The 26,189-nt window shown below is 37.3% G+C and overlaps 1 protein-coding gene across 1 annotated transcript; it reads right to left on the bottom strand.

Moving 5' to 3' along the window:
• On the bottom strand, positions 1-22,405 carry LOC121412839. The gene is made up of 8 exons (XM_041605600.1): positions 21,011-22,405; positions 18,683-20,332; positions 18,115-18,586; positions 17,228-18,060; positions 16,369-17,110; positions 14,164-16,314; positions 5,944-6,057; positions 1-629 (listed from the first exon to the last, which is right to left on the bottom strand). The coding sequence occupies exons 1-8, from the start codon at positions 22,403-22,405 to the stop codon at positions 1-3; spliced, it is 7,986 nt and encodes a 2,661-aa protein (XP_041461534.1).
• Between the last annotated feature and the right edge of the window lie 3,784 nt (positions 22,406-26,189).

The following is a 26,189-nucleotide window of genomic DNA, read 5'->3' as shown; positions in this document are numbered from 1 at the left end:
CTAAGTACACCCGTCAAAACTTGGCTTTGTTGGAGATATGTTCACTGTCTTGAATATTCGATGGAAGGTTGGATACGAGACTTTCAAATGCTCATTCATCTCGTTAAACTCTTTGTGCAGTTTTTTAACCGATAAGGGCGATGGCAAGTATCTCCTGTGAACTAGCTTATTGTGCGAGAAACACGGTCTATATGATTCTATGTATTCTACCATTGCCTCTATTTGTGAATCACTGCACTTATTTGCCGGTGTGTGTCGTCCTCTTTTATCATTCACACTGTTACTGTTGAGGGAAGACATTACAAAACCATCATTCTTAAAACCAAGAGTCTGAAGGAAGAATTTTTTACAAACAATATTATCATTAAATTTCCATTCAAGGGTAAAATTACGCCTTGATTTTTTGCCTCGAACTTTCGTCTGTGCTTTTTGTTTTTTTGTAACGTTCATTACAATGAAGTGACGCCTATCATTGAAATGTCTTCTCCAAAAGTCACTCCAAATATCCTCGCGCTCTGTAGTTGATATCCTGCCAATGCAGTTGCGATTGCACGAACATGGTGGCAACATAGCATGGTTGGCCACGTCTCTCTCTAATCGTTGTTGCTTAGACCTGCATCGCCTTTTTCCTGTTTGATAGAAAATGTAATAACTAAATTAATACAGAACAGCTTGGTAGCTACATGTTTTACTGTCTAAAAGTATTTTCATGCATAATTGAGTAGAAACATTGATAAAAAGAAGATTTATGGATACGAAACGACACAAGTGTTTTTTTTATATGGTGTAGTTTTTAAAATTCTTTGTTGTGTTTCGTATTAATCGCAAAATAATTCTAAATATGATTTTCTCAATACGGTCTAGTAGTCTAGGTGATTGGTGAAAAAAAAAACAATCATAAAATGGTACATGAAAATTGGTACAAAAGGTTAGAGTAAGTTATTCTAATCATTGTTAACAGGGGATGCCAACGCGAGTTTCCCAAATATAGCAACGTAACATATACATGTATACCCTAGTAACTGAGCTTAATTGAGCTTGAGAAACAGTTTCACAAGCAATATCTCAAATGGATTTTAGTTTAACACATATTACTTTGTATCCTAGAAGTTTTGATCCATTTATTCATAGCAACGCTTATTAAAGGACCTTTTTTCGATAGCAACATATGTTTATCATAGTTCAGATCATTGTAATTTACTCAGAAGAGCTCAGAAATTAATCTTGGCCCATAGATTCCTTATATTATGAATGTTTCCATAGACAGACCCAACGAGCACCAAAGCAACGGTTGCTAGGTAACATTGTTCTTCAGTAACCAATACTTTACTTCATTATGAAAGATTTCTGCCTAAATGAGACAGAAAATCGTGTACAACTCTTGAACGCACACACAGGTCACGGAGTGACCCTGAGTGCAAACAGCTGACTGTGTTACAACTTAGGGGTGATACATTTTCACAATAGGGGTGAGGCAAACTCACTGGAGGGACTTTAATTCACTTATAACAAAGAAATGTGTACTACAGTACTCCTGTTGAATGCTCTGATGGAAATTATATGAGTTTCACATTCATTTGAACGGGAGGACAAGATTATTGTATATATCGAGTGCATTATGCATAAATCATATACCATTGCGACCCCTGCCTGGCCGATGGTCCAGGCATGACGATCCTGAGTGACGTCACCGATAGAGACCTCAAATGCCAGGAGAGCCTATTCGATAACTGACTTCATCTAAAAAACACGTATTGAAGATAACATCCAATGGGGAAATGGCTTTCATTTTCATGAAATATACATTCCGTTCCTCAATAAATCTTTAACCCCGTCGTTAACTGCCCATTCATTCTCGAGCAATGGGGGAATGAATACAGAGTGTCTCAAAGTTTGTGTGAAAAAAGGTGCATTTTCCATAGAACTTCTGCCAAAAAGCAATGCGTAAGGGAAAGATTAGCCCCAAAACACGAATAGATGAGTAAATCAAATGGGATGAATCATGAAAATCAGTGAAATATAGTTTCTCCTGTACTCATTACTGAATACCCCGACTTGATACGATTAATTTTTCCCCCTCTCCATCAACTTTTAAGAAAAAAGGTGCATATTTTCATAAAAATATTATGTGTTATATCGACGGACGCCCGTGCGTACGAGCAGGAGGAAGTCAAATGTCTCGTATTTTTCATAATGTAGCATTAGGGTGTTTTATGATTATAATTTCTATGAGACACCACACCATTTCTATTAAAGCACTATTACATTAATCACACTAACCCGGGAACATGTATACCCGTGATAAGTACTAGTTGCTATTAGTAACATTTGGAAACCATAATTATTAGGGATTAACCTAAACATAATTATGTAAGATCAGTCATTGTTAATTATTTGTCTTTCATAGCAAACGGTTATTTTTTAATGTTTGTTATTACTAAACTCCTCAAAAAAAGTTTGGAAATCTGACTTTGATCGATAATCCCTTCTCGGTTTTAGTAAATATCAATATGTAATTAACATCAGCGAATAGAGTTTTTAATATTCTTTAAAATGATACCCTACATGATATGATTATGGTTAACACGGAGGAGCAGTGCCTCGAAATGTGGGTCAAGGTCAAAATTTCAAAAGTTGCAAAATGACACAATATTGAAAGTCACTGTTCTTTTTTTTCAGTGGTGATGATTGAGTTTCTCAGCGGCTTCTTTTAATTATTTTCATGCACCTTAACATCAACATTAACATGTTATAAAACATACCTCTGCACAAGCAAAAACATAACAAACAAACAAACAAACATGCATGGGTATTTCAAACCATGTTATCTCACATAACCATCACTACAGATAGAAGCAGAGGTTTGATTTAATGGATTTTCATCTCTATTGACACAGACAAAAGAACCATGTTCTGTATTGACCCTTCATGACTATTTCTGCTCGTTTTGCAACTTTTAAGTTCAGACTACATCCAACAATTTTGAATCCTGCTCTTTTCGTGATGGCATTATCATAACAAGCATGGTATCATTTTAAAGAGAATTAAATAATCTTCTGAATGATATTAAATATGTAGTTTTTTTGAGTTGGGAGAAAGAAATGATCAAACTTTCTGCTCGTTTTGCAGCTTTTCAATTCAGACTTCATCCAACACTTTTGAATCCTGCTCTTTTCGTGATGACATGATCATAACGAGCATGGTATCATTCTAAAGAGGATCAAATTATCTTTTGAATGATAAAATATGCATTGTGTAGAATTGGGAGTTGGGATATAATAATGGCCAAACACAGATTTCCAAACTTTTAGTGGTTTATATAGCTACATACTTATCATTGAATGATAATAGACCCCGTGGTTGCTTATCTGAGTGATTGATAATAAAGGTAGACTTGTATCATCGATTATCCAAAGTCTAGAAACTGTTGACATAGTTGATTTTTTTCACAAGGGGGCCCTAACTTTTAAAACCCTGTATACCTACAAATGCCCTTGGAAAGAATTCCACAAAATAAACATTTATCCAGACGTCACTCTTGTGGAAAATCTGTTACAAGAGCTTACCGGAAGCTCATGGGTTCTTACAACCGAAACATCTCTGATCTTGGAGAGGTGAAATAATGACCGCCAAAAATTGATTCAACCAACTAAGTTTGAAATCATTTCAAACACCAAAATCTCTCTAGAATGTAATTTCCAATTAGTGCTTGCATGGAAACCATTTTATCCCTTGCTAACAGTAGTCGATAGCTTGAAAGGCCTTGGTTATACCCCTCCATTCCGTAGCCTGCAATGGAGATCATATTCGTTCTCCATTATAATAATATTAATAATAATAATTTAGGTGTGTATACCCAGGGAAGCCACTTCAGTTCTGAAAACTGTTCTCCCAGCGGGCCCTGCTATTATTATTACTCCGGCTTTAGCTGGGATACCTAGGCACTCAAAGCATTCAAGAAAATTTCTTCCTACCGGGACCCATTCATCTCACCTGGGTTGAGTGCAGCACAGTGTGGATAAATTTCTTGCTGAAGGAAATAACGTCATGGCTGGGATTCGAACTCACGACCCTCTGTTTTGAAGTGCGAAGACTAATCCACTGGGCCACAACTCTCCAAACGCTCCATGCTGTTCCCGGACCTAATGCTAAGTGCAGGAGTTGATTTTGACTAGTCAGTTATCATGCTGTGTGACTACATCATTGAAATACATATCCTGAGTACAATTATTGTTCACGTTCTTGTTAAAAGGTTAATTGTTAAAAGCTTGTCGTCTAACCGAGTAGTCCTGATATGGAAGATTGCAAATTCAATTTGGTTTTAGTACTTCAGTCCATTGATAACCCGGCAGTTATATGCTATAAATGTCACTCAAGAATCGTATCAATATATATTTGTTGGAATTTCAGGTGCACGTGCGATGTTGCTAACTAAATACTTTGGTTGGATTTTCAATTTATCAAATGTACACGATTATTTTTTTACGTGCATAGGGGAAAATCATGCTCTGTTTATTCCCGGTGCCGCAAGCATTGCATATTTATTGATATTGGGATACGAGCCTGTGTTTAATGGTGAAACTGATAATATTCGCCAACAGTGATAATTTATCAAGATAAGTGGTGCACTGAATGTAAATTTGAGGACGGGTTAAACATGCGATATTTTTTATCAATATCATATTATTTAAAAGGAGTTATTATCTTAACATAGAGTTGAAACTTGGATCTTAACAAAAAAAATGAAGAACAAAAAATGAAGAATTATTTCGACCAATGCAGATCGAGTTACTGTAAAAGCTGTTATTTTCGCGTACAGAATTTTTCGCGAATCGCGGGGTCCCGACATTTTCGCGGGTTGTTAAATTCGCGATAGGAAGATGTATGATACATTTCCACAGCATTTCAAAGAAGCAAAACTAGTGCAATTTATGTGCAAATCTACACTTCTCAAAGTCACCATGCTGATATGTCTTTTGTACATAAATATGTCCCTGTAAAAACAATTACAAATTGTGGAAAAAGTGGCTTAAATTTCACTTTTTTAACCTTTAGATCTAAAAATTCATCATGCCACAGGATTTATAGGGTTAAGCAATATTTGGAATTTGTGTTTGATTCGATTCATTTTTCAAAAAATTGGTAAAAAGTGCAAAATTGTGGAATTTTGTGAACAGAATGTTCTCTTTTTTTTTATAATGTCTCTTTTTAGGACTGAATATAAAAAAAATCAGCTCGCGCTTCCCGCACGCATTATTTGTTCAGTGAGATACATATCCTCTTAATGGCATAGTCCTCAAAATGTCTCTATTAAGTCAGTATACCTGGCAATCGAGCGCACTTCGCGCACCCACTTAATGACTCAAAATTTTGTTGGTGCCCCCCCCCATGACGTGACCCATGGCATGCCATAGTGAAGAGGTGAATATGACCCATGGATGTAAATGAAAGCTATCCATCAATAAGCAACGTTAGATGCAATATCGATTCGATGGACTGTAATAATTATACTAAGCCTTAATTCAGTAATTAATTTTGTACGATTACTATGTACTTTATCTTAAAAAAACACTGATCCATACCATGTAGACCTAGTATCAGAGCTACCAAGTCTCACGCATTATGCGTGAGACTCAAGCATTTTGGACTCTTGTTTATCCCCTCAAATCTCTGTCTCATGAGTTCTTACAGTCCCAGGGTCAGGCCCCTGGGTGTGCTCTGATTTACGTACATGAAAGCACGGGATTTAATCTCAGTACTTGCGAATGGCGTGGAATAATTTTGTACACGAAACACAGGGCCCGTAACACAAAGCTTAGTAATGATTGTAGAACAGTTTCCCACGATTGAACCCATTGACTATAATGTACAATCAATTGTAAAAATCGAGTGTACAAGCGATATAACATACCGTGTTAAGTTGAAAATCATGTGTGAGCTTACCCCGCCCTTGCTTATCTTTGATTTTGGTTCTGTCTCCATCACGGCCACTGTCATCAGACCCAGGATCATAGTCGTGTGATGTCAATTTTCTTTTCAATGGAAGCAGCTCTGACACTGTTAGACAGCATAAATTAAAGTAGATAAGATGGCAGTATCTTTAACTAACTACTTGTAATATATTATGGGTAGCATACATTATGCTGTTAATATAGGCTACCTTTTATTTCAAACCATTCATAATTAATTTTGAAACACCCACCAAATTAACCTACAGCATTATAAATTCATATTAGTCTTAGGCTAAAGAGATCCGAATGTCTAGGTTTATAATACATCATCATCATTATCGTAGTCGGTTGTATATTACACAAACATGCTATGCATGCACAACATATTATTTTTTGTCGTAGTCAGTCTACTGAATTAAAACCAATGTAAACGATACCTTATTGCGGTAGTACTGGAGCAGATGTCTATTGCCTAGGCTATACAGTGCGTATCAAAAAAAGTTTACACTTTGAAAAAGCCCTGGGAATTAAAAAATATACAACATGTGGGTAATTTTTTCACATATTATCTAGGGGTTGGGTCTCATCTATCCAATCAAAGTAAAAGTTTTGACAGAATGTTACACTTGAGTGAGCACTGTCCATTTTTGTAAAGCTCGCAGAAATCTGTTTGCGCAGAAATGCTTGTTTTCACGCTGTGTCAAGGGGGAAGGGCGAATCAAACCTACCCTGCGAAACATTTCTCATACATTTCCCTTGCACTTTTAGTCAGTTGAAATAAAACGGATACATTCAAGCATTTTGTAACAATTTTGCCACCCAAATTGAAATTTCAACTCTTAGTAAGCACAACCTTTACCCTTTTTGTGCCAGCTGGATCTGAGGACATAACTGAATCTGAGCAAAAGTTTATATCAGACATTTCCAGCATTTTTTTACTAAGTTTTTATCATTTAAAGTGAGTTACATTTCATTTTTCATTTAATACTTGTTTCTCCACACTTTTGTTAAGCTTGACCATGATTAACAAGATGAAAATCAAGCATAAGCCATTTCATGTAAATCACAGCTCAGTGTAAAGCAAATATCGTCACGATGGCCTCGGTGTGTGGGGGAGTAGGATGGGGCGAAATGCAATCTTCAAAGTGTTTTGGGCAAGGAAACAAGTAAAAAAAGGTAAAAGATATCTTCAAATTAATTTTACTAGCTAAATTCAATGTGTCCTTCATGATTAAAGTCAACTTTTATTCGCATAACTATTTCAAAGTTCTGCGCAAATCATTTTTCACTAACTTTTCAAAAGTAAGTGGTGCTCATTCAAGCGGAAATACTTTTTGACAGTTAAATCGTCATTTGCTTAAATGGATCTGTACCAATGTTTAAACGTGGAAAAATCTTTAGAATATTACAAATGTGTAATTTTACAGGGATTTTTCAAAGTGTAAACTTTTTTTGATACGCACTGTATAACGGTCACCCAAAGTCAACGGATTAACTCTTTATAACAGTCCTAGGCTTACACTTAAGTTAGACCTACATGTAGACTAGCCCCTGTTACAACCGAGTGTCGCAGCAACGTGTAAATGCCACACCGACGCATAATGTTGAATATTGCGACATTATGCCAAGAGCGTCCAATGCATAATGTCGCAGTCGACGAACATTGGCTTAACTTTTCTAACGCATAACGTCACATGTCGCAAAGCATAATGTCGCAACAATTTTCTTACGCATGATGTCACATGTTACAACGCAATAATGTCGCAGAGGTATTTGATTCACAGATAAGATATAAAATATGTTTTAATATGTAATATTTTCAAGCTCTTTAATCTGTAATTTATATTTTTAAGCAGTGGCGTAACAGGTAGGGGCATTCTGCCAACACCTGGAAAAAAGGAAAAAAGAGAAGGGAGAAAGGACATAAAGAAGAGAAAGGCAAAACAGAAGGAAAGAGGAAAAACAACAAGTGAGAAAGAATGAATCATCCCGAAATAACAATAAATGAGTGAGAAAGGGAAAATAGATTAATAGATGGCAAAATGGACAGAGAATTTATGGCGGTAAGTGGAAAGAAAAAAGGCAAAAGAATAGGGAAATAAGGAAGTACATGTATGGAATGAACTAAAATGCTAGGGGGAAGCTGAACAGGTAAAAAAGATAGAAAAGGAGGAAAAAATATATATAAAACAAAACCAGGGCCCCGTCTTACAAAAAGTTGCGATCGATTTCATCTAATGCAACTATGTACGGCCAGCAACGTCAACATCTATTATGCATAATGTTTGTTCAAATTATTTTTAGGGTTGATGATTATTCATGCATTCATTTTTATCTTGCAAATTCACCACGCTTCTGTTTGTTTACAAAGGAAATTTTGAAAATTTCGTATAGAAAAATTTGCGACATTGCTGGATGTCCATAGAGTTACGATTTCTTAGATCAATCGTAACTCTTTGTAAGACGGTGCCCAGGCTGCCGAGAATTGAACATAAAGAACAGGAAGAAAGAATTGGATGACATATATTATACATGTATGTGCATGAAGTCTGTAATAGCTTGCTAAATTTCTTAAAATAACGTTCACAATGGGGCCACAAAAATACTGAGGATAACGTAACCCTAGCCAAGAGGTAGACATGCCCCTTTAATTACATAAGACTTTAATTTTCATAAGACCAACAATTTTCTCGTTCGCTTCTCCCGTTAGTGACGTTTAGAAATTTGTCAAGTTTTGCTTTGTTGTGCCCGACCAAAATGATTTATAACGTCACTGCGTTAACATAATGTGTTTTGTAAAACGCACACCCATAATGATTTAAAATAGTGATAATCTTTTAAGTTTAACGATTAAAATGACTGAATCTCGATAGTTTCCCCACCAACACGGCACTTTTATGGCCCCAATTATCACTAGCGTACCTATGGGGGGCAGGGGCAGAGTGCCCCCTGACGAGTCACAACCCATGCAAGGGGCGTATCCCTTCCCCCCATGAGCCAACAGTGACCCCCTCCATTGAAGTTGAAGCCTTTTTTTTTGCTTGTCAATTTTTTTTCTTGTGCGAAATGTCCTTTATATCCGGTCGAGGACTTTTTTTTTTTTTTTTGGGGGGGGGGGCTTGTCATTTTTTTTTCTGGTACGAAATCCTTTATTTGTGGTTGAAGAACTTTTTTTCTTGTCAATTTTTATGGCGGACGATTTCCCCCCCCCCTCCCCCTGTGGAAAATCCTAGGTACGCCATAGATCTAAATTACCAAGAAAAAAAAGAGAAAAGAGAGAAATGGACCAAAAAAGTGTGAGATATAAAATGATTGTTTTTTTCTGAATATCATTTCAAAGTCTATCCCTAGTTTGCCTGTAGTGAAAAGGTGAACGAAATTTCGCTCGCTCGATAGTTTTTTTCTAATATACTTTTTGCCCCGGGCGCAATGCTGTGCCCCTTTTTTTCTCATCTTACTGGCCATCAACCCTTGTTCGGCCCCTGTTTTTAAGTGTATTTGTGTTTGAGCCGGCTGCGGTTGGCAGGGGAGCTGTCCCAGTATCGAATTCATTATCCATATTATCAGGAAGAAGAGAGGGGTAGATATGTATTTTTCTTATTTTGCAAGCGAGTGTAACCATCGAGCACCTCTTCATTGTGTTTTAAAGACACCCGTTGTTCATGACGTTTATATTTATAGTTCGTATTGTTATTCGGGAATTGTTTCGTAGGAACAAATTTTCATGGGGGTGGGAATTAAAGGGCTCTAATTAGTGAATCCCCTGTACATCCTGCAATATGATGTTACTGAACAATATGCAATTCATGGGTGAAGCTAATGTCTGATAACGTATAATAATACTAAGTGTCAATCTGACATATTTCAAAATTTCCTTAAACATTTTTTTTCGCCTATCTTTCTGGGCACTGGTCTTTCACTCATTTCCTCTTTTCATGTATAGTCTTTATCAAAACAGATCTCTCTAAACCTTGTTTTTCCTAAGTCTCTCTGTTTTCTTCGTTCTCTCGTCTCTCCATTCCCCTTAACCCTAATTCTCCCGGGGAGACAATTTTCGCGATTTATCTGCTGCGCAAAATTTTTTGACATCGCCGATCACTGACTTTTTAATTTCAAGTCTCACGCAAATTTTGAGACCAAATTGGAGGTTAAACTCATATTTTACCTAAAATGACTTGATTAAGAATACTCATTGATTTCTTGAAATGGTCAAATTTTTAAAGGTTGAGATTGTGTGAACTTAATGTTTTTATCTATATACAAAAAAAAGGAAAAGGTGAAATGCAGGAAAATAGTGAGAAAAAAAATTGAATTCAAATATGACATTTTGCGATATCAATGTTTCATTATGTTTTGGAAGATGTATTAAGAGTTTCACATCATTTGTATAGTTAATGCATCGTCTTTAATGGTTGATGGTATAATAATTATACGGCCAAGTAGTGAATGTGATTAAGTAAACATTTTCGAGCCAACGTTCATGTGAAATAAGTCTAGTAGTGTAAATTTATCTTTTAGAATTATATGTAGTCTATGAAGTACTTAATTCAGATTGATTCATTGCAGATGTTTCCTTGAGGTAAATTAATGCTTAATTTAAAGGAGCCATGTGATGAAAGTACATCTAAAATTATAAATTAGCACACCAAAATTAGCGCAGGAGTAATTTAGCTCTTTTTGTATATACTTCCACTATTGCACTACCTGATTTTCACATTTGTATCTAGCATCCCCTCAGTGAACGAGTACACCTACATAGCACCTTGACAGTGCATTTGATTTTGGGGCCATTGGGTTGTGTGAGGGACCAGGATTTTGCTCTTCAAATCAGAAACATCCTGGCTCAGAAGAAATTTTATTCATTCAAGAAAGCAAGCAAAGAGGTTAGTTGATGTTTTATGTTATGTATTTTTAATTATGGTCTTAGCATAAAGTGAAATTTTAGATATCTTTTTCTTGGTTCATAATGACAAATGAATGTATGTGCATGTAAGTACAAGCTATGGCAGGCTCACTGCACCCCTTTGTAATCTAATAAGACTGATTATTTATTACCTGAAATTACATTTTGTACTACATTTATTATGTGATATATCAAGAATGATTGTTGATTTATACTTGTATTTTTATGATTTTAGTGAGAACAAAACCATGAAAACTGAATTCTGTTTGTATTTTGAAACAAGCAAACCTATAATGAGTAAGTGGAAAGAATTTGGAATCTAGTTGAGACAAGGCTATTCAGGTTTTCCAAAGTATTGATGTTGCTCTATTGTTCTATAAAATGTTCCGTTTTCCTGGTATATGATTCTTTTTTCTTTATATCATTGACCCCCAGTTTTCACGGATTATTTGACGAGTTCGATTGATGGAATAAAGGGATTCATTCGATTGGATTGATTGTACGGATTTACTTAAAACAGATTTGATATCGGATTGATAGTTGAAAAGAACGAAATCCTGCAAAGGCTTTTGTTACGCTTGTCTTTTGCTTGTCGACCTCACTACAGCCACATTAGGCACACTTTAACCCGGTTTATGATGTAAGATAATTGGGGAACACACAAAAGAAATGGGAACTTATGTTTAAAAGATTGATAAAAATGCCTAAAAAGAGTCCTGAAATTAGCTCATTTTCATGTCATTAAAAAAAACAGCTCCCACCCGCTCGCATTTTTGATCCAGTCCTTACATGTACATATAGTACATTATATAGTTGTTTGAAAAAAGCTTATACTAAAACATTACTGAAATCGTCAGTCCTAAGGATTCTACCCCCCTCCCCCCTCTTCCCCGCTGGCGTGCATTTGTAGGGACTGAAGCACTGGATAATAATAATAATAATAATAAATAAGATAAAATAAAAAATAAACAAAATAAAATAAAAAATAAACAAAAAAACACAAAATAATTAAATAATTTAATAAATAAATAAAATAGAATAAAATAAATAAATAAAAAATTGTAAGAAATACAGATTTAATCTATAAAATGCGTCGAAAATTTTCCTCGCTCGATTCGTTCGCTCCCAGTTTTTTGTTCATGTTGCCATTTTAGCCATATCCTCCTATCTAAAAATCTTATACTCGTTAGGCCATGACCCCTGGCCAATAGCCATGTCGGCGATATGTTGATCCAATATCCAAATCGTCTACTTATCAACTCGTGCAACTGCCTTTTCGTCTAATTATCATTTTGTCCATAAATAGGCCCAAGTTTTTCCACCTTACCCCCTATTGTCGAAAGCTGGATCCGCCCCTGACATTTTTGCCACTGCTACTACTACTACTAATACTAATGATGATAATAATTATGATGATGTTATTATAAATGACGATCATAACATCCTGAAAATTATAATAGTATAGTTATAATAATCATAATAAAAAATAATAGAATAATAATAATAACGTTTTATTTACCCAGGGTAGCCACTTCAGTTAGGAAACTGCTCTACCGGCTGGCCTTGCATAACATAAAATTATTATCACCCTTCTCCAATCTAAATGCTGAGCGCCTAGCAAGAAAGTCCCATTTTTATAAGTCTTTGGTATGACTCGGCCGAGGATCGAACAATAATATTGAAAATAATTACTACTACAGGCGTGGATCCAACATTTCGCAGGGGAATTTGAAATTCCAAGAGCTGATTTTTGGTGGCAAATATCGGCCTGCTGGGTAAAAACGCATCAACTTTAGATCCTATCTATTTGAGAATATAGGTTTTGATAAAGGGGGAGGGGGTCCTGAAATGTTCATTCATTTGTTATACCTCTGACGGCGGATCGATCATGATAATGAATTCTCATACTGGGCCCACTCCCCTGCATCCGTGCCTGCCCGAAACACACACACTTTAAACATGTTTAGATGAAAGAGCTTGAGCATATTGCTGATTGAAAACATATTTTATATCTTATCTGCAACTTGATTCCTGAAGCAAATGCCGCTTTGACATTATGCGTTGCGACATGTGAGAAATTTGCGTTAGAAATTTGATGTGACTTTATGCGTTGAACGCTTTTGGCAAAAGCGCCTGCATGCAGGGCCAAATAATGAACGATGTGCGAGTAGAGCCAATTAATGGATAAACAACGAACCGAGGTCAGCCGGACCAAGTGAGGTATATCCATTAAGCGAGTCGAGCACACAGTTCATTGTTTAGGTCCTCTATGCACAAGAATGCGTGTATTGTTTGTTTTATACAACCCCACCCCCTCACCCATGTTAGTGAGTTGCCCCGAATGCTATATTTGATCTTTATTCAAGATAATTTCAGAAACTCGCACTGCGCACTTTTCTGCACTCTGACGTAAGAGTGCAGGATAGTGCATTTGGTATGACGTCAGAGTGAAGGATAGTGCATTTTTTATGCAAAAGTACAATTTGCTGAATATTATGTGATCCTATTTCGACCAGCCAGATTACAGGACACTCTTGAGAGTTATATGATATGTGTTTGTGTGACATTATGCGTTACTGCGATATCGGTTGGAACAAGCGGTATTTACAGGCTGCACGGGCCTAATCACAAGTGGTAGGCCATAGATATATATTCGAGTCAACCCATTGCTCAATTTCTAAATTTGATCTTTTTGATTGACAAAAATGAATGAATATGATTGACAATCTAACACTGATTCTAAGGAGGGTACCTGCTGAACTTCTTTTTTACATTTTTTACAAATTGGCAAGATATATCACCACTATGGAAGTATTTTTTACTGGCGGAAGAATTAGGGTCATTTTAATCTCTCAAGTGATGATTTTGATCTCGTCTGGTGTAGTCTTCATAAATGCTGATTTATTTTTAAAATGAGCCGGTCGAGGTACCCTTTTCTGGTCAGATATGCAATGTCTGACATTTATCCTATTCACTGGTAGTAAACATTCAACCCTCGAATTTCCTCCTTATTTTTAATGAATTCCTTTTAGGTGACACGTTAACACACGAGTCTATGGGGATTGAATTAGGCCTGTGTTACCTATACTGCACAGACAGCTCGTTTGCTATATAACGGAGAGCGAGCGCGCTATCTGCACGGCTTCAATGCAGAAAATGGAAGATCCTAAATTTGATTTCAAATTATTTTTGAGAGAGTTTCCAAGAAACTGGGTTTTGAAGTTAAAACTTGAAATTGGCTAGATGATAGAGCATATTAAAACTATGAGAAACACTAAGAATCAGAAAAGGTAAAAAGAAACGACTTACACGGTTCTGCAAGATGGCGTCCGTTTTGAATAAGGTATTCCATTACGTCTATGTGGCTTTCAGCAGCAGCAACACCGTGAAGAGGAATCATCCCACCATTATCTCCTTCATTCACACCAGCGCCATTAGACATGAAGTATTCCATGATATCGAAATGGCCGTATTGAGCTGCAAAATCGAGAGGGGTCGCTCCATTATATCTGGTCTGCTTGGCTCCTTTATCTAGGAGATATTTGACAGTTTCTAGATGACCGGATTGAATGGCAACATTGAATGGTGTCCAACCGTTTTGATCATCTTTGTTCACATTGGAGCCTTTTTCAATGAGATATTCAATGATCTTCATGTTACCACTGAAAGCTGCACCGTGAAGAGGAATCCTCCCATTATCATCTTCTTCATTCACATCAACGCCCTTAGAAATGAAGTATTCCACGATATCGAAATGACCGAATAGAGCTGCAGCATAGAGAGAGGTCCTTCCATCATGTCCATCATATCTGTTCTGCTGTGCTCCTTTATCCATGAGATATTTGACAGCTTCTAGATGCCCTTTGTAAATAGCAGCATTGAATGGTGTCCATCCCTTCGGATCAGCCTTGTTCACATCAGAACCTTGTTGAATGAGATATTCCATTATATCTGTGTTTCCTCCAAAGGCAGCTCCATGGAGAGGAATGCGTCCATTATCATCTTCTTCATTCACATCAACACCCTTAGAAATGAAGAATTCCACGATATCGAAATGATCGAATTTGGCTGCAAAATAGAGAGGGGTCATTCCACCATATCTGTTCTGCCTAGCTCCTTTATCCATGAGATATTTGACAGCTTCTAGATGCCCTTTGTAAATAGCAGCATTGAATGGTGTCCATCCCTTCAGATCAGCCTTGTTCACATCAGAACCTTGTTGAATGAGATATTCCATTATATCTGTGTTTCCTCCAAAGGCAGCTCCATGGAGAGGAATGCGTCCATTATCATCTTCTTCATTCACATCAACACCCTTAGAAATGAAGAATTCCACGATATCGAAATGACCGAATTTGGCTGCAAAATAGAGAGGGGTCATTCCATCAAATCTGTTCTGCTTGGCCCCTTTATCCATGAGATATTTAACAGCTTCTAGATGGCCTTCTTGAATAGCAGCATTGAATGGTGTCCTACCCTTGAGATCAGCCTTGTTCACATTAGAGCCTTGTTGAACGAGATACTCCATGATTTTTACATGGCCTCGAGCAGCAGCACCATGAATAGCAATCCTCCCATTATTATCTTCTTCATTCATATCAGCGCCATTATAAATGAAAAATTTCACGATATCCAAATGATCAAATAGAGCTGCAGCATAGAGTGGGGTCATGCCGTCATATTTGTTTTGCATGGCTCCTTTATCTATGAGATATTTGACAACTTCTAGATGACCGTATTCAATGGCAGCATTGAATGGTGTCCTACCCTTGAGATCAGCCTTGTTCACATCAGAGCCTTGTTGAACGAGATACTCCATGATTTTTACATGGCCTCGAGCAGCAGCACCATGAATAGCAATCCTCCCATTATTATCTTCTTCATTCATATCAGCGCCATTATAAATGAAAAATGTCACGATATCCAAATGATCAAATAGAGCTGCAGCATAGAGTGGGGTCATGCCGTCATATTTGTTTTGCATGGCTCCTTTATCTATGAGATATTTGACAACTTCTAGATGACCGTATTCAATGGCAGCATTGAATGGTGTCCTACCCTTGAGATCAGCCTTGTTCACATCAGAGCCTTGTTGAACGAGATACTCCATGATTTTTACATGGCCTCGAGCAGCAGCACCATGAATAGCAATCCTCCCATTATTATCTTCTTCATTCATATCAGCGCCATTATAAATGAAGAATTTCACGATATCCAAATGATCAAATAGAGCTGCAGCATAGAGTGGGGTCATGCCGTCATATTTGTTTTGCATGGCTCCTTTATCTATGAGATATTTGACAACTTCTAGATGTCCGTATTCAATGGCAGCATTGAATGGTGTCCAACCCTCGAGATCAGCCTTGTTCACATCAGAGCCTTGTTGAACGAGATATTCCATGATCTTCATGTTACCGTTGATAGCAGCTCCGTGTAATGGGACCCCCTTATCTTCATTTTCTTCATTCACATCAGCTCCATTGGAAATGAAGAATTTCACAATATCTAATAGACCGAATTCAGCAGCCTCATAGAGTGGAGTCATTCCATCATATCTGTTCTGCTTGGCTCCTTTATCCATGAGATATTTGACAACTTCTAGATGACCGTATTCAATGACAGCATTGAATGGTGTCCAACCCTCGAGATCAGCCTTGTTCACATCAGAGCCTTGTTGAATGAGATATTCCATGATCTCCATGTTACCGTTAATAGCAGCTCCGTGTAATGGGATCCCCCCATCATCATTTTCTTCATTCACATCAGCTCCATTGGAAATGAAGAATTTTACGAGATCTAAATGGCCGAATCGAACTGCAACATAGAGCGCGGCCTGTCCCAAATATCTGTTTTGCTTAGCCTCTTTATCTATGAGATGTTTGACAGCTTCTAGATGACCGTTTTTAATGGCAGCAATGAGTGGTGTCCATCCGTTAGAATCGGCCCTGTTTACATCAGACCCTTCTTCAATGAGATACTCTATGGTCTTTATGTCACCTTTAATAGCAGCTCCATGTAATGGGATTCTCCCATTATCATTTTCTTCGTTCACATCAGCACCATCGGAAACGAAGAATTTTACGATATCTAAATGACCAAATTTAGCTGCAGCATAGAGTGGAGTCATTCCATTATATGCGTTTTGCTTGGCTCCTTTATTTAAGAGATATTTGACGGCTTCTAGATGACCGTGTCGGATAGTAGCATTGAATGCAGTCCATCCGTTTGGATCAGCTTCGTTCACATCAGAACCTTGCTGAATAAGATATCCCATGATCTTCATGTTACCTTTGATAGCAGCTCCATTCAATGGGATTCTTCCATTATCATCTTCTTCATTCACATCAGCTCCATTGGAAATGAAGAATTTCACAATATCTAGATGGCCGAATTTAGCTGCAGCATAGAGTGGGGTCATTCCATTATATCTGTTCTGCTTGGCCCCTTTATCCATGAGATATTTGACAGCTTCTAGATGGCCTTCTTGAATAGCAGCATTGAATGGTGTCCTACCCTTGAGATCAGCCTTGTTCACATCAGAGCCTTGTTGAACAAGATACTCCATGATTTTTACATGGCCTCGAGCAGCAGCACCATGAATAGCAATCCTCCCATTATTATCTTCTTCATTCATATCAGCGCCATTATAAATGAAGAATTTCACGATATCCAAATGATCAAATAGAGCTGCAGCATAGAGTGGGGTCATGCCGTCATATTTGTTTTGCATGGCTCCTTTATCTATGAGATATTTGACAACTTCTAGATGACCGTATTCAATGGCAGCATTTAATGTTGTCCTACCCTTGAGATCAGCCTTGTTCACATCAGAGCCTTGTTGAACGAGATACTCCATGATTTTTACATGGCCTCGAGCAGCAGCACCATGAATAGCAATCCTCCCATTATCATCTTCTTCATTCATATCAGCGCCATTATAAATGAAGAATTTCACGATATCCAAATGATCAAAGAGAGCTGCAGCATAGAGTGGGGTCATGCCGTCATATTTGTTTTGCATGGCTCCTTTATCTATGAGATATTTGACAACTTTTAGATGACCGTATTCAATGGCAGCATTGAATGGTGTCCAACCCTCGAGATCAGCCTTGTTCACATCAGAGCCTTGTTGAACGAGATATTCCATGATCTTCATGTTACCGTTGATAGCAGCTCCGTGTAATGGGGCCACCTTATCATCATTTTCTTCATTCACATCAGCTCCATTGGAAATGAAGAATTTCACAATATCTAAATGACCAAATTCAGTAGCAGCATAGAGTGGAGTCATTCCACCATACCTGTTCTGCTTGGTTCCTTTATCCATGAGATATTTGACAACTTCTAGATGACCGTATTCAATGGCAGCATTGAATGGTGTCCAACCCTCGAGATCGGCCTTGTTGACATCAGAGCCTTGTTCAATGAGATATTCCATGATCTTCATATTACCGTTGATACCAGCTCCGTGTAATGGGACCCCCTTATCATCATTTTCTGCATTCACATCTGCTCCATTGGAAATGAAGAATTTCACAATATCTAAATGACCGAATTCAGTTGCAGCATAGAGTGGAGTCATTCCATCATATATGTTCTGCTTGGCTCCTTTATCCATGAGATATTTGACAACTTCTAGATGACCGTATTCAATGGCAGCATTGAATGGTGTCCAATGCTTCGAATCAGCCTTGTTCACATCAGAGCCTTGTTGAATGAGATATTCCATGATCTGCATGTTACCGTTAATAGCAGCTCCGTGTAATGGGATCCCCCCATCATCATTTTCTTCATTCACATCAGCTCCATTGGAAATGAAGAATTTTACGAGATCTAAATGGCCGAATCGAACTGCAACATAGAGCGCGGCCTGTCCCAAATATCTGTTTTGCGTAGCTTCTTTATCTATGAGATGCTTGACAGCTTCTAGATGACCGTTTTTAATGGCAGCAATGAGTGGTGTCCATCCGTTAGAATCGGCCCTGTTCACATCAGACCCTTCTTCAATGAGATACTCTATGATCTTTTTGTCACCTTTAATAGCAGCTCCATGTAATGGGATTCTCCCATTATCATTATCTTCGTTCACATCAGCACCATCGGAAACGAAGAATTTAACGATATCTAAATGACCAAATTTAGCTGCAGCATAGAGTGGAGTCATTCCATTATATGCGTTTTGCTTGGCTCCTTTATTTAAGAGATATTTGACGGCTTCTAGATGACCGTGTCGGATAGTAGCATTGAATGGAGTCCATCCGTTTGGATCAGCCTCGTTCACATCAGAACCTTGCTGAATAAGATATCCCATGATCTTCATGTTACCTTTGATAGCAGCTCCATTCAATGGGATTCTTCCATTATCATCTTCTTCATTCACATCAGCTCCATTGGAAATGAAGAATTTCACAATATCTAGATGGCCGAATTTAGCTGCAGCATAGAGTGGGGTCATTCCATTATATCTGTTCTGCTTGGCCCCTTTATCCATTAGATATTTGACAGCTTCTAGATGGCCTTGTTGAATAGCAGCATTGAATGGTGTCCTACCCTTGAGATCAGCCTTGTTCACATCAGAGCCTTGTTGAACGAGATACTCCATGATTTTTACATGGCCTCGAGCAGCAGCACCATGAATAGCAATCCTCCCATTATTATCTTCTTCATTCATATCAGCCCCATTATAAATGAAGAATTTCACGATATCCAAATGATCAAATAGAGCTGCAGCATAGAGTGGGGTCATGCCGTCATATTTGTTTTGCATGACTCCTTTATCTATGAGATATTTGACAACTTCTAGATGACCGTATTCAATGGCAGCATTGAATGGTGTCCAACCCTCGAGATCAGCCTTGTTCACACCAGAGCCTTGTTGAACGAGATACTCCATGATTTTTACATGGCCTCGAGCAGCAGCACCATGAATAGCAATCCTCCCATTATTAACTTTTTCATTTATATCAGCGCCATTATAAATGAAGAATTTCACAATATCCAAATGATCAAATAGAGCTGCAGCATAGAGTGGGGTCATGCCGTCATATTTGTTTTGCATGGCTCCTTTATCTATGAGATATTTGACAACTTCTAGATGACCGTATTCAATGGCAGCATTGAATGGTGTCCAACCCTCGAGATCAGCCTTGTTCACATCAGAGCCTTGTTGAACGAGATATTCCATGATCTTCATATTACCGTTGATACCAGCTCCGTGTAATGGGACCCCCTTATCATCATTTTCTTCATTCACATCTGCTCCATTGGAAATGAAGAATTTCACAATATCTAAATGACCGAATTCAGTTGCAGCATAGAGTGGAGTCATTCCATCACATCTGTTCTGCTTGGCTCCTTTATCCATGAGATATTTGACAACTTCTAGATTACCGTATTCAATGGCAGCATTGAATGGTGTCCAACCCTCGAGATCAGCCTTGTTCACATCAGAGCCTTGTTGAATGAGATATTCCATGATCTTCATGTTACCGTTGATAGCAGCTCCGTGTAATGGGGCCACCTTATCATCATTTTCTTCATTCACATCAGCTCCATTGGAAATGAAGAATTTCACAATATCTAGATGGCCGAATTTAGCTGCAGCATAGAGTGGGGTCATTCCATTATATCTGTTCTGCTTGGCCCCTTTATCCATGAGATATTTTACAGCTTCTAGATGGCCTTCTTGAATAGCAGCATTGAATGGTGTCCTACCCTTGAGATCAGCCTTGTTCACATCAGAGCCTTGTTGAACGAGATACTCCATGATTTTTACATGGCCTCGAGCAGCAGCACCATGAATAGCAATCCTCCCATTATTATCTTCTTCATTCATATCAGCGCCATTATAAATGAAGAATTTCACGATATCCAAATGATCAAATAGAGCTGCAGCATAGAGTGGGGTCATGCCGTCATATTTGTTTTGCATGGCTCCTTTATCTATGAGATATTTGACAACTTCTAGATGACCGTATTCAATGGCAGCATTGAATGGTGTCCAACCCTCGAGATCAGCCTTGTTCACATCAGAGCCTTGTTGAACGAGATATTCCATGATCTCCATGTTACCGTTAATAGCAGCTCCGTGTAATGGGACCCCCTTATCATCATTTTCTTCATTCACATCAGCTCCATTGGAAATGAAGAATTTTACCAGATCTAAATGGCCGAATCGAACTGCAAAATAGAGTGCGGCCTGTCTCAAATATCTGTTTTGCTTAGCTTCTTTATCTATGACATGTTTGACAGTTTCTAGATGACCGTTTTTAATGGCAGCAATGAGTGGTGTACATCTGTTAGAATCGGCCCTGTTCACATCAGACCCTTCTTCAATGAGATACTCTATGATCTTTATGTCACCTTTAATAGCAGCTCCATGTAATGGGATTCTCCCATTATCATTATCTTCGTTCACATCAGCACCATCGGAAACGAAGAATTTTACGATATCAAAATGACCAAATTTAGCTGCAGCATAGAATGGAGTCATTCCATTATATGCGTTTTGCTTGGCTCCTTTATTTAAGAGATATTTGACAGTTTCTAGATGACCGTGTCGCATAGCAGCATTGAATGGAGTCCATCCGTTTTGATCAGCCTCGTTCACATCAGATCCTTGCTGAATAAGATATCCCATGATCTTCATGTTACCTTTGATAGCAGCTCCGTTCAATGGGATTCTTCCATTATCATCTTCTTCATTCACATTAGCTCCATTGGAAATGAAGAATTTCACAATATCTAGATGGCCGAATTTAGCTGCAGCATAGAGTGGGGTCATTCCATTATATCTGTTCTGCTTGGCTCCTTTATCCATGAGATGTTTGACAGCTTCCAAACGGCCATATTGAATGGCTGCATTGAATGGTGTCCAACCTTGCTCATCAGCCTTGTTCACATTGATACCTTCCGGCAGAATATCTAACATGCAGGTATGCCCATTTGATACTGCGGTATGAAGAGGTGTGTGACCAATCTCACATTCGACGCTACGATCAGCTCCGTGCAGGATGAGGCAATCCACGATATTCGCATGTCCTTCTTGAACTGCTGCATGAATAGGTCGAAGTCCGCCCTTGCTTGGTGTATCCAGGTTTGCTCCTTGTGAAATTCTATTTTCAACCTCTTTGGAATTGCCTACTAATGTTGCCTTGTAGAGGTTTGTGTATCCTTCATCATCCACCTTGTTTATTTGTAGTTCGTGCGAATCCGCATTGGCATCCTTAGATGACATTTCCCAGAGAAGCGTTTTGTATGCTGCATCCCATTCTTCCAAAGCATCATTCGTATCTCTGTCTAAGATCTCGTTCAGTTGAAATTTTTGAAGTTTTAAATCATTTCGTTGGCAACGCTTATTATCTGATGTAGACGAGCTGGTTGTTGGGAATACGAAGGCGCTGCACAACAGCTCTTTCTCTCGGTCTGACAGGTTCGACAGCACATCCTCTCTTTCTATATTCTCTTCTGTGTTCGTATGTTCAATATTGGGAAGCACGGAGGTATTTTGTGAAAGCATGTTCTGTTGTGATGGGATCAACGAGGTATCCATTTTGTCCACCCTGCAAAAAAGACATATTATTCTTGCTATGGTTCCAAGTTATGAACAAAATTATTCAATTATGTCAATATGCACAATACTTTACTTTTAAGATGGGATGGTTATAGTGACAATTAAGAGTAAATGTTGATGTCAGTTGACATAGTCTTCTGTAATGCACTAGAGTTGGTAAAGTTTTATAATGACATGAAATGGGGACATTTCCATTGTATCGTAATTGTAAGCGTGAAACGTTTTTGGCATAGAAATAATAAATAACACTATTTTCGTTACACATAGATGATTATGAGTTGTATACTATAAGATATTTAAAAAGAATGAAAGTGATAATTGGATATTAATAACGAGTGAAGCACGTTTTTTACGACTGTATATTCAGTTAAAACTTACATTAGATTCTTGTAGATCTTTTTATTTATTCATATATTTTCGACTCATTGGCAAAAGAAAATCAAGTCATATAATTACATGTATCATATAACTGCTTTGTGCAAACGTTTAGTTCTATAAATAATATGGTTTAAGAAATTACACCCAAACCGTGACAAGAGTGTCGCTAAGGCGAGCACATTATACGCCCGCCTGTAACGCGGAAAATGGAGTTATTGGTCAAGCAAGAAAAATAGAAGGTGGCGACTTCACCTCTGACCTGTCCTCAAAATCAATAGGCTTCCTGGGATCCATGCTAGTATCATACAAACCAAATTATATGACCATAGGTTAAGTTAAACTAAAGTTATCGCATTTACAAGGACTTCAGAAGGGTAAGATGAAAACATGCCACTGTGATCTTGACCTTTGATTTTTTTGACCGCAAAATCAATAGGCTTCCAGGGATCTTTGCTAGTATCATATACACACCACATTATAGGAGCCTAGGCTAAGTTAAATGGATATTATCGCGTTTACAAGGACTGCAGAAGGTAAAATGAATATATGTCAGTGTGACCTTGAACTTTGACCTTTTGACCTGAAAATCGATAGGCTTCCTGGAACCTATTCCGATATCTAACACATCAAATTGTATGAGCCTAGGTTAAGTTAAACTGAAGTTAACGCGTTTACAAGAACTGCAAAAGGATAAGAAGAAAATATGTCACTGTAACATTGACCTTTGACCTTTTGACCTCCAAATCAATAGGCTCCCTGGGATTTATGCTAATATCATACACACCAAACTATATGAGCATAAGTTAAATGAAACCAAACCCAAGAAGAGAAGAAATCTTATTTGAAAGAGTTAAATAAGAGGAAAAATTAAAAAAAAGTTTCATAAAAATCTCTTATAAAATAAGCAAGTTATGGAAGTTTAAAAAGGTCGTGTTACACTTTCTATGGGATCCTCAAATTGGCAAGCATGCTTTAAAATTGCTGATTTTGTGGACAACTCTCCATTTGTTTTGTACACAATTTTTCAAATTTTCCCCATTATCTTTCAAAATGCATATTGCCTCATTCTGGGCATAATAGATGTCATGTGAAAATATAATTCAATAGTGATAAGTTAAATAAAACCAAACCCAAGAATAGAAGCAATCTTATTTGAAAGAGTAAAATAAGAGGAAAAATAAAAACAAAAGTTTCATAAAAATCTCTTATGAAATAAGCAAGTTATGGACGTTTAAAAGGTCGTGTTGCACTTTCTATGGGATCCTCAAATTGGCAAGCATGCTTTAAAATTGCTGATTTTGTGGACAACTCTCCATTTGTTTTGTACACAATTTTTCAAATTTTCCCCATTATCTTTCAAAATGCATATTGCCTCATTCTGGGCATAATAGACGTCATGTGAAAATATAATTCAATAGTAATATCTAACGTCTATAAAGTCAGCCACTATGACTGATTAACCTAGACGTAAAATGGTTCCTAGGTAATTGGTTATATACCAGCTTGGCGTTTACCAGCAAAAATGCTGTCCTGCCGAGTTCCTACAGGAGTTACCAGAAACAGAACTTAAATAACTTGCCTTTTTTTAATAACCGATTTCAATGAAACTTGTTTTAAATTGTTTCTCTTGTTTCACTCTTTCCAATAACACTGCTTCTCTTCATGGGTTTTAGTTTCCTTTAGGTTAAACTAAAGTTATCGCGTTTACAACGATTGCTGAAGGGTAAGAAGAAAATATGTCACTGTGACTTTCACCTTTGACCTTTTAAACCCAAAATCATTAGGCTTTCTGCGATTTATAGTGGTGCCATATATATTAAGCTTTATGAGCCTAGGTTAAGTTAAACTAAAGCGTTTACATGTAATGTTCACAGACAGACAGACAGTTAAACCATTTTTGCAATGACAGACCGACGGAACCCGAGCGTGATACCGTCTTGGACGGGCGTAAAAAATTGGAACAAGTTGGGTCCTCTAAAAATCTATAAAAACTTTAAAGCTTTTGTATAGTTTTGGTAAATCCACCAAAATGCACCTATCACTATTCAAATTCATTGCTAGCTAATATGAATGGATATGCCCTATAAAAATTAAGATGTGGAGGATATGAAATGAAAATGTGTTTTACAGGATAAATTTTGCGATTTTACATGGACATTTAACTTGATCGGGTCACCCGATCAAATTAAAATATCTGTTTGTTTTTGTCTTTCAATTAAATCCTATTCCAAATCATGGAATGGGCTGAAACTTTCAAGATATGTTCTTTGTAACTTTTGGATATCTAATCACTAAATTTATAAGATAAGTGCTTGAATGCCCATTTTTTTTTAATTTAAAACAAGCACCGCCGAGAGAGGGCGCTATATATCCAAGATTTGAATATTTGAAATTTTCTCAGAGAAGTGCAGTTGGAAAAATATCTAACGGTCTCTAAGCTTCAGTAAGACTGTCATATTAGATGATATTCGATATCAATCACATTATTGACCCTTTACCAAAGCTATACACAGGCTTTAATCATGCTATCTAAAACTCATGAAAGGCGATCGAATATTCGTGATTACTCTTCTGTACAGGTTTCATGAACTAGATCCTCATATTATCAAAGTTTTGTTTCAGAAACCCAACCTTGGTTAAGATGGTTAAGATTTCGATATTGATTATCCAAACATAGTCGAAAATCGATGGGCCTAAGTGGTCATTCGACCATGATCATATGACCTGAAAATCATGCATTATATTTAGTGATAGTTGATTACGCTTATGACCAGGTTTCATGAACTAGATCTGTACACTTAAATAGTTTATAGCGCATATAGACGAGGCTAAAATGGGTCAGGAATTGTAAGATTCCATACGTGTTTTTGCTAAAAAAATAATTATTACAGTTTTTAGCTTTGATGAGAGTCCCTATTATAAGAGTCCCTATTACCGCATATGATCAATCATTGTAATTCAAACATGAACAAAGGGTAATTCGATAAAGGAGGTCCTTTGAATTTATGAAACTTGGATGGTAAATATTATTCAAACATATAAACGATATTTCTAGAAAAATAGGTAAGGTCCAAAGGGATGTTGGGGAATCTAGATATTATACCACGTTACCATGAACTTTACGTTATATAAGGCCGTAAAATTTTAGATAACTAAAACATGTATTGGCTACATTGTTGGTGTCAGCTTTATTGGTGGCGTACATAACCATGATTACGTGGCGATCCAAAACTATATTCATTATTCCTATGTTTATTTCTGATTGATTCTGTACACCTCTTTAAAAAATCATTTGATTCGACTGATGTTTATTGTTTTATTATGGACGATCAAACGATAGATCTTCATGTTGAAATATAATCCAGGCTCATTTTGATATTTTTTC

The sequence above is a fragment of the Lytechinus variegatus genome, chromosome 4, assembly GCF_018143015.1.
Source record: "Lytechinus variegatus isolate NC3 chromosome 4, Lvar_3.0, whole genome shotgun sequence".
Classification (NCBI taxonomy): Eukaryota; Metazoa; Echinodermata; class Echinoidea; order Temnopleuroida; family Toxopneustidae; genus Lytechinus; species Lytechinus variegatus.
The sequence above is the reverse complement of the archived record's forward strand: the minus strand, read 5'-3'. Positions and strand labels throughout refer to the sequence as shown.